This window comes from Mus musculus, chromosome 17 (genome assembly GCF_000001635.26).
Source record: "Mus musculus strain C57BL/6J chromosome 17, GRCm38.p6 C57BL/6J".
NCBI classification, from domain to species: domain Eukaryota; kingdom Metazoa; phylum Chordata; class Mammalia; order Rodentia; family Muridae; genus Mus; species Mus musculus.
Genome location: NC_000083.6, coordinates 13,050,869 through 13,061,099, shown reverse-complemented (window position 1 = coordinate 13,061,099; position 10,231 = coordinate 13,050,869). Strand labels below are relative to the sequence as shown.

At 46.4% G+C, this 10,231-nt stretch overlaps 1 protein-coding gene and 1 long non-coding RNA gene across 2 annotated transcripts; both read left to right on the top strand.

Moving 5' to 3' along the window:
- Positions 1–13: 13 nt before the first annotated feature.
- Gm36226 lies at positions 14–4,134 on the top strand. The gene is made up of 3 exons (XR_385236.4): positions 14–170; positions 2,810–2,980; positions 3,874–4,134. It is a non-coding gene; the product is annotated as a predicted gene, 36226 (long non-coding RNA).
- Positions 4,135–8,819: 4,685 nt separating this feature from the next.
- On the top strand, positions 8,820–9,779 carry Gpr31b (G protein-coupled receptor 31, D17Leh66b region). The gene has a single exon (NM_001013832.2). The coding sequence runs from the start codon at positions 8,820–8,822 to the stop codon at positions 9,777–9,779; it is 960 nt and encodes a 319-aa protein (NP_001013854.2).
- Positions 9,780–10,231: the final 452 nt, after the last annotated feature.

Here is a 10,231-nt window from a genome sequence, read left to right as displayed (position 1 = left end):
ACCGACTCTCTGTCTTAAAGGGCCATGCCATCTCATGCAGTCTTGGGGTTTTACATACAGTTATAAGATTTTATAATTACCAACATACTCATGATTCAGCTAGAGTAAGCTCATGTCAACCCATATAGAGGACTGGAGAGAGCCGGACTCTCTGCTCAATTGACAACAGAGTAAGTTGCAACAGGATAAAAACCCAATTTTCTCAGCACGCATTCTTGAAAAAAAAAACTGTGAAATTTCTTTAAGATGAGATCAAACTACTCATAGATGTTCACAAGGAGAATATAATCTCTACGGGCTTAAACAGGAGATACGAGACAAGATTTTGTGATTCCACAAAAATGCTCTTCCCACTAAATTGTCCATCTGGTTTTTGTGATCATGGACAAGGATGAGAAACAGAGAGTCAGTGTAAAGCTGAAAGCCCCGGCCATCACTTCTTACCCCCAGCAAAGTATTTGGAGTGGTTAAATATTTAAAGGCAAACAGGGGGGACATTTTTCATAAGAGTGTGTCATTACCTACCTGGGGATCCTGGGGACATAGAGGGTTCTAGCTGTGTTGGAATTGACAGTGCTACTTCTGGGAGGCCTTGAATTGCTTCTCATTCTTTTTTTTTTTTTCTCCCAAGGACTTGGACCAGTCCTTGTTAGCTAGGAGAAGCCAGGTGCCCAGGGCTTTGATTGTATCCATTGAACGATAAGACATCCACCACCTGGCTGTGGTCAGAGATGCTCCTTCCTGGAAAGGGATCCCTAGTAAGGCTCCATGTGATTGTCCCCAGAGCTGGATAGAGTGGAATTTCTGAAGCCCAAAGAGGCTGGGTGGAGAGTGTCCAGAAGCAGGGATATAGGAAGAGCTGAACTTCATTGCTTCCTCTCCATTTTCTGATGGGCAAACATCTATGGGAACCTGTGCCGGTGTCAGTCAGCCTGAACCTGCTTGGGACATTGGTGTTGGATGGTCTGCGGCATGGGGTCAGCAGAAAACAATGATGTGTTGAGTGAAGGACACAGTGAATGCCTTCGCTGCACTCCAGACTTGGCTGCTCACGCTCTTACGTCCATAGGGGAGGTGACAGCACACCACACGGGAGGTGACAGCACACCACACGTTCACCTTCTGAGAGCAGAAATCGACTCCTGCGCTGCCTGTTAACAAGGCAGTGGACTTTCTAAGAAGGTCCTAAAGACAGAAAGGTTTCTACATGTGATCCCCAGAGACTGGCAAGGTGATTTGGGATTTTCCCTCCTAGTAGTCAAGTCCCTTGCCTTATGTTTGAGTGTGAATCCTTTACTGTGTGTTTGTGAGATCTATGCTAAGGTGTGAATCCTTAACTGTGTGTTTGTGAGATCTATGCTAAGGTATAGTCTCTCACACTCCAACTCCTCTGTAGCGCAGATAACCATGGGCAATGACAGTCCATTGTAGAGTAGTTAAAGCAAAAACTGAAATCCACGGCTAAGAGAGAACACAAGCCCCCAGGTAAGACCCAGACCCAGAGGTCCAAACATTTTTAATAAGCAACACGGTGTGATGGTAAATACACAAAGATAAACGTATTTGTCTGTTCCCCAGTCTCCTCTGTGGTGCTGAGACAGCCAATCCTCCTGAATTCTGTTGACTTTGCCCACTCTAAGAATGAAGTGGTTGGACAGACAGGATTGAAGAAATGGAGGGGGCTTATTCAGATGGCAATAATACTTCAAGTGGGAGAATAGAAGGTCACCATGTGGGAGCAGCCAGCTGAGGACGATAGAATCTTTCAACTAGTGGTAGCAAAAGGATTCCAACCAAAGGCTGTCAGTGAGTGTCACAGCTCTCACGACATCCAGAGAGCAGTCCTCTGAATAAGCCTTCAGAAGGTGAACTAGTCAGGGTTCTCTAGGGGAGCAGTACTTATAGAAAGAGTATACATATATACATACATATATACAGAGAGACAGGCACACACATACACATATACATACACACACAAACACACATACACTCACATACATGCACACATACATATATACACACATACACATACATATATACACACATACAGACATACACATACAGACATACATATACATACACACATACATACATATACATATACACACAAACACACATACATGTACATGCATATACACATATGCAAATACATACACACATATGACACATACACACATACACATACAAACACATACACTCACATACACAAATATATACACACACATACACAAAAACATATACAGGTATACACACATAAACACACATACATATATGTTCTTATAGAATTCCTACAGAAAGAATGCACGCACACACACACACGCACACACACACATGAATGGAATTTATCAGAATTGCTTGTGTTCCAGCTAGTTTGACAATGGCTGTCTACCAATGGAAGTCTCAAGAATCCAGTAGTTGTTCAGTCCATGAGGCTGGATGTCTCATCTGGTCTTTAGTGTACACTGGAATCCTGAAGTAGGCTCTCCTGTCAGTGAAGGGATGAACTTGCTAGCAAGAGAGAGGACGAGAAGGCAAAGCGGCAAAGCTTCCTTTTCCGTGTCCTTTATATGGGCTGCCAGGAGAATCTGTGGCCCAGATTAAAGGTGGATATTCACACCTCAAAGCTCAGGATTAGAAGTGGCTCTTCCCATTTCAAACAATTTAGTTACAAAAAAAAAAAAAAAAAAAAAATAGTCAAGTAGACAACGAAGAATAGCCACCACAACAGGCATGCCATTAAAGAGAGTGACACAAGAAAAGAGGTTCGAGAGGCTGAGGCAGGAGTGAGCCATCCATTTTCCCTCTCCAGGGAGCCATCCATCGAGTTTGACAATAAAGAAGCCAAGCACCTTGTTACACAGACCCCTGCATACTCTGGTTACTGGGTACATATATGCAAATGAGGTGAAGAATAAGAACCAATCAAGAGGAAGCCTGTTAGCCCAAGAAGCACAAACCCACCCAAAGGGTTCCCAAACAGGTCAGTGGCTCCATTTTCTTTTTCTGACATTTGTTGGCAGGAAGCAGGCACTCTGAGATTGAAGGGCACGACAGCATAACATATGCCTGGAGTTTTCACTTGTGGACTCTACTGCTGGGGTTTCTCATGTCTCCTTTAGAGCAGATTCTCTGATAACCACCCAGGCAAAAAAAAATCTGGCTACCACTGGCTCTAACCATCCACCACCATGGAGGCCCCTCCTACCACTGTGAATGTGAGGCTGGTGGGGGACATTTCAATTCACACAAAACTCCCTATTTCTTTGGAATTTTCTGGTTGAGTGTGAATACCACAGACCATGCACGCTTTAAACACAGGCTCCCTTTTACACTGTGTAAGGGTTGCAGCCTTTTCGTTAAACTCAGTGGTGAGACAGCCTAGAGCTGTGGTTCTCAACCTGTGGGTTCCAACCTCTTTGGGGGTCAAATATCAAGTATACTGCATACCAGATATTTACATTATGATTCAGAACAGTAGCAAAATTACAGCTATGAGGTAGTGATGAAAATATTTTTATGTTGGAGGGGGCAGGTCACACACATGGGGAACTGTATTACTAAAGGGTTGCAGCGTTAGGGAGGTCGAGAACCACTGACCTAGAGGAGCTGACAGTTAGCAGCACCCCATAAGTTCCTTGTCTAATAAACACCTAGCTGCTGAGCAGCGTGGAGGACACGGTATTTTCCACAGTGACTGTTCTCTGAGCAGAGAAATGTCCAGAGCCGCTGGCACAAAGAATTACTCTCCACATGTGTTTGGGTTTTTTGCAAGAGGATCCAAGTGACTTGGGAACTGGGTTGGGTACTAAAAGGAGAGGAGACACAGACTCACGTAGACCCAACCATGAGCTATTTCTTTCCTATATGACCCAGAGAGCTACTTCAAACCAACCTTGACTTCTGGCCTCAATGCTGGGAGGTCACTGAGAGAAAATCCACAAAGGCTCCTGACACCAGATAGTGACAGCTGTGTACAGTTTCCTGGTGAAACTCTAACCACCAAGGTGACAGCTCGTGATCCTGACAACAGAGTGACGTCTCAGACCCAGGAAGCATGCCCCCTTCCTGCTCCTCTGGAGACAAATTCCTTGGTTTCCATCCCTAAGGGATTGGCGCTCATTTTAACTTTGCCAGGCTTCTTCTATTGTTCAAAAAGTACTTTGTTATTTAACAAATAGCCCATTTAATCAAGCCTGGAAATTAGAAGTATACTTCTAATCCCAGTGTGCTTTCTCCATCCCTGTAGGCACATGAGCAGTGTAAAATAAAGGTGCCCACTGGGCAGAACCCTTCCAACCAGCACCGTGATTGTCTAGAAGGGGGCAGGGGGGGTCAACCAGGAGCCAGGGCAGAGCTGCGTGTGCTAAAGTTCAGGATGCAGCTAAGGGAACCCCATGCATGAAGGGCAATGAGAACCCCAAACACTTTGCAATCGACTTGGTCTCCTTCCTTGATGCAAAGCAGCAGACACAGAGTACTATCTTCTCAGAGGGAGGGCTGAATACGAGCTAACTGCAGGGGAACTCTGGTCCTATTTTGTCTGAGAAACAGACATGAAGACAAGATTTCTGACACCGTGGTCCTGGACCCCACAAAATTATGATCCCATGAGTCACTGGGATGGAAATAACTCAATGTCGTGAGCTTTTGTTCTGCTTTTCTCATCTTTAAAAACCCTTGAAACAGAAACCGGTCACTGGCTTAGCTCATGACGAGAGAGAAGTCTCAGGTGACTGAGTCTTGGCCTCAGAGGAAGTAAATTGGGCAGAGTCTGGAATGAACTGAGCCTGGGCCTAGACGCTCATACATGGTAGCATGAGTGAGCATGTAGGGCTCTAGGTGAAAGTATCTGCAGTATCAGAGAGGGGAGGTCTTACAGAGAGGCCAAAAGGCCAGGAGGGGTGATCAACTGCTGTCCCAGGAGACCACCCTTGAGGAAAAGAAGTTCTGGAATCTAGAGATAAGACTAAACTGTAGGGTCTCAGCATAATGCATACTTTATTGGTAAATTGTCCTGTGATGATAATTTGATTTGATGGCACGTGATTAATCTTGTTGAAAGCAGACTCTGGGATTGAGGTTGCAGACTCTACTCCCATTCCAGACCCAAGCATGTTTGTCTCAAAAAGGTCCCCAAAACCTCTTGTCTGGGGATGAGATGGCTCCCAAAACTCTGAGACAAGATGGGAAAAGAACAACAAAACAGCCCCAAGAGTAAAAGCACTAAGTTCCCGAAGGCACTATGAGGGTAACCTCTTCCAAAAGGGGTTACTATTGCTTATCCCAGGATATAAAATGTCTACAGTGGGAAAGGCAGAAGTTCAGCGGCGGGCAGCTCAAACACAGAGTGAAAGTCCACCAGAAACTTCTGACTCCCTCAGCTTCCTGGGTTGGTTTCTGCTGCGTGTCTTGAGACCCGATTTTATGATGTTAGTTTTTGCTTGCTCTTTCAATTAGGTTGCCCAGGCAATGGTGATGATGGTGATGATGATGGTGGTGATGATGGTGATGATGGTGGTGGTGATGATGGTGATGATGGTGGTGGTGGTGGTGATGATGGTGATGATCTTTTCTCTGTCTGCTCCTCACTATCTATTATTTCACTCCTGCCAACTATACACTTAATAAACTCACTCATCCAAAAACACAGCTATTATAGATTGTTCTCCAGACCACACAAAACAGTGTCCTTAGAAGTCATTCCTGTTGTATTTAGACCCTTGATCTTAGACTTGATAGAGGAAGCAATGGGGTCGGTTGCAATTTTGTCATCATAAAGCCAGTGGATTTCGAAAGAAGATTCTGGACAGAGCATATAAATAACTGAAAGAGGAAGGTAGGATGCACAGCCTTTCAGGGCAGAACGCAGCAGCCTGCCTGGGGAGAAGGCATCAGATACTGGTTGTTGGCTTCTTTGTTTGCTTAGTTTGCATTAATTTATTTAGACACTGTACCCTAGGCTGGTCTGAAATTCACCCCACAACTGAAACATATTGGCCATTCTCCCCCCTTAACCTCCCAAATGTTCCACAGGCCACCATGCTTGGCCCTTGTTTTTATATATTCTGTAAGTAGCATTTGTGGTGGGAAGAATAGTGGTCTCCAGAGATGCACCTCAAAAAGAGGACTTTCTGTGTGGGTAGGTCATGGATCTTATGATGGAGGAGGCAGAGATTAAAGACAACAAAGTCACTAGTGTGCTTGAATCAGGGGGCAGATGGACCCCTGGGAGCACCAATGAGTACTAATGGTCAACAGTGGGAAGCAGCCACAGTGCAAGGAACAGAGGTGCCTCCAACAGCAGGCAAAGGAAAGATTTGCCCCTGAGATCCCCCCCCCTGCCGAAGCATGTGGCCCTGCTGACTGCTGGACTCCAGTATGTGACCCTCGAGTTACACTTCCGACCCACAGAGCTGTTGGGAGAAACTATGAGGTTTGAAGTCCCTGGACTGTCAACTTGTCTTTCTTTCTCTTCTTCTACCTCCTCCTGCCTTCCCTCCTCATCCTCTCCTCCATTCCTCTTCTTTCTCATTTTCTTTTTTATTTTGTTGAAATGGACTCACCTAGCTCAGGTTGGCCTCAGACTCACTAGATAGCACAAGCTGACTTTGAATCCCCATCCTCTTGGCTCTTCCTCTTGAGTAGTATCATGTACAGTTAGCAGAGACTTTCTGAGCCTACCTTATAGTTCTGGATAGAGACTAAAGGTTTTTATGGTACTCTGAGTCATACAGCTTAGTTCTAGCTAGCTGGAATGGAAGAATGTCTCCCTAATGACAGAGGTGCTAAGAATGATACCAGGGATGGTGGTGATTGCCCTCTCAGACACACTGGCTCTGCAGTTGTTGAAACAGATGGTGAATGCAGGAGACATATTAAGGTTTGGTCTTTTGCTATCTATTGTAATGCTAAGTGTGGGCCCCCATGACCTGGTTGTCCCAGAGATGAGAGAGTCCTCACATACACCTTGGCCCCAAGATATGTCTGATTGGTAAATAAAGTCAATAGTTGGGCAGAAGAGACAGAGGTGGAGTTTAGGTTTCCCAGACATGGGGATTGGAAAGGGACCACAAGGGAGAAGGAAGAAGAAGCCACCATGGTTTAGGACTCAAGAGAACATGGCCCTGAGGGCTGTCCAATTAGATTAAGAGCAGCACAGATGAAACATAGTAACTAGTAACTTGGGGTTATTGGTAGGAAAGTACATTCTAATAGCATAGAACATAGACAGCTGCCAAGCTTTTGTACTATTTAAGGCTTATTGTAAATATAAAGGCTCTGTGTGTGTGTGTGTGTGTGTGTGTGTGTGTGTGTGTGTGTGTGTGTGTGTGTGTATGTGTGTGTGTGTGTATGTGTGTGTGTATGTGTATGTGTATGTGTGTGTGTATGTATGTGTGTGTGTATGTGTATGTGTGTGTGTGTGTGTGTGTGTGTGTGTGTGTGTGTGTGTGTGTGTGTTTTACCCTAGAAGTAAGTTGTCTAAGGAGAGGTAGAAACCCCAGGTCAGGATTAAATATTTCTACAACTGAGACATTGAGAAATGTGAACTCAAAACTGCACTCCAGAGGGTCCCTAGCACATGGAACAAGAGCTGCTGCTGAAGGCTGACACATCTGCAGGCAGGACAGTAGTAGATCAAGTGTTGGTGGCCAAGGCAGGGTCTGCCCACAAGAAAGTGCACATTGGGAGCAGGGGCACAGTGGGCTCTGGGTAGCACATTGCAGGACGTGTCTTGTAAACAGCCCTGGCTGCAGCTGACAATTCCAGAAAGGTGCAGGCATAGACAATGCACCAACCTAAGGCAGATGCTCAAGACCAAAGTCTTAAGGTCCAGCTCCTTCCTCTGTAAATGTTAGTCCCTCACTTCCCTCCTTCTGAGCATCAGAGGATCTTTCTCCCTGGACCCAGACAGAAGACTTAAATTATATTGGCTTCAGCCTTTGCATGATTAAAAGGAATTAAATTAAAATGAAGAATTCACTGATGAAATGTAGTTCCCATCTGGAAACTCTTGCTTGCAGGGCACAAAACCCAGTGTTCCAGGTCCTATGTAGATAGTGTGAGTATCAGGGAAGAGTCTCAGCAGGAAACATTCTCTTGTGTGTGTACACACACACACACACACACACACACACACTTTTGACTGGATAGAATAAATGAAAAGTTCAACTTTAAGTAGCCAAGAAATCTGAAATACTCTTTCAAGTGAATATGAAAATCAGCTTTGACCTAATGTGTAAAATCTAGCCACACTTAAGAATCTTACCAAATGTCATCATTTGAGGGAGGGAATTGTAAACGTTCCCCATGAAACAGTCAGACTGCAGAACCATCTAAGACCGGTTCACACCACAGAACGGTTCACACCACAGAACAGCCTGCCTGTTTCAATCCAGTCACTGTTTGAAGTGTCTAAAGGTGCAGATATCGTCATGTCATGAACTGTTTTCAGTTCCTTCTTCAGCAGCTGGGACATGGCTCTGCCCACTAAGCCTTCCTGGAACACTAGGGCCCTGGCTTTGAAGCCCCTGATACAAAGTCAAACACAGTTTCCTCTTTCTCAGGGACAAATGAAACAGCAAAACTTGGGGGCCTTCCCCTGTGTCCATTCATCCTCTTTCCCCAAACAAATTCTGCTGGCTACTTGGTTCAGATTCTGGCACTGTTTCAGTATTATGTTCTCACTGAATACATGCAGAACTTGTGTGCTTTGTGACAGGAAGGGGGAGTTTTCCTTTTTTCTCAGAGGAAGTAGCACAGTGAGGCCTCCTGGCCTCTCTCTCTCCTCGCATTGCTTTAGCTCAGTGAGGCTCAGGCCCATGGAGCGCACCAACTGCTCAGCTGCCAGCACTGTGGTGGAGACAGCCGTGGGCACCATGCTGACACTGGAGTGTGTGCTGGGCCTTATGGGCAATGCTGTGGCCCTCTGGACCTTCTTTTACCGTCTCAAAGTATGGAAGCCTTATGCTGTCTACCTGTTCAACCTGGTGGTGGCTGACCTGCTATTGGCCACCAGTCTGCCATTCTTTGCTGCCTTCTATCTGAAGGGCAAGACCTGGAAACTTGGACACATGCCCTGCCAAGTCCTGCTCTTCTTGCTGGCATTCAGCCGTGGTGTGGGAGTAGCCTTCCTGACGACAGTGGCTTTAGACCGGTATCTGCGTGTGGTCCATCCTCGGCTCAGAGTTAACTTGCTGTCTCTGAGGGCAGCTTGGGGCATCTCCAGCCTCATCTGGCTTCTGATGGTTGTTCTCACTCCCCAAAACCTTCTCACTTGCAGGACTACCCAGAATTCCACGGAATGCCCCAGCTTCTACCCCACAGGAGGGGCCAAGGCCATTGCCACCTGCCAAGAGGTACTCTTCTTCCTTCAGGTCCTGCTTCCCTTTGGCCTCATCTCCTTCTGCAACAGTGGCCTCATCAGGACCCTCCAGAAGAGACTCCGAGAGTCTGACAAACAGCCCAGGATCCGGAGGGCCAGGGTGCTGGTTGCCATAGTGCTGCTACTGTTTGGACTGTGCTTCCTGCCTAGTGTCCTGACCAGGGTTCTGGTGCACATCTTTCAGGAATTTAAGAGCTGCAGTGTCCAGCAAGCCATAGTGCGGGCCTCTGACATCGCTGGCAGCCTCACCTGCCTGCACAGTACATTGAGCCCAGCCATTTACTGCTTCTCCAATCCAGCCTTCACCCACTCATACCGGAAGGTGCTCAAAAGCCTTCGAGGCAGGAGGAAGGCAGCAGAGTCACCTAGCGACAACCTCAGGGACTCCTATTCCTGATGACTATTGGAATCCTCAGTTCACCTTTTGTTTGGGAACCACTTTGGATCTAAGTAACAACCCAATAGTCTCAGGATAAGGAGAAAGAAACTGCACTGCACGAATCCAGACACAGTACGTCACCATGGTGACAAGCTGGGCTCACTTGGATTTCCCCCTGATATTTACAGTGCCCCGTGGCTGATTTGAATCACCAGGACAGAGCCTTCCTCCATTGCACAGCGGCCATCCTGATGGAGTTGCCATGTTGCGTTGAGCATCTTTGCACTTCAACACAGGAAGAACTCACTGGCTGCATCAGCAGAGGAGAGTGTTGATGCTGCTCCAGCACCATCTGGTCTTCCCGGTCACGCTCACTTTCCATGCTTCCATTCCCCAGTGTGCAAACCACTGTCTTCTTGCCCTCCACGGAGCTCAGAACAAGGGAAGCCAGCAACCCCCAGGCTCTGAAG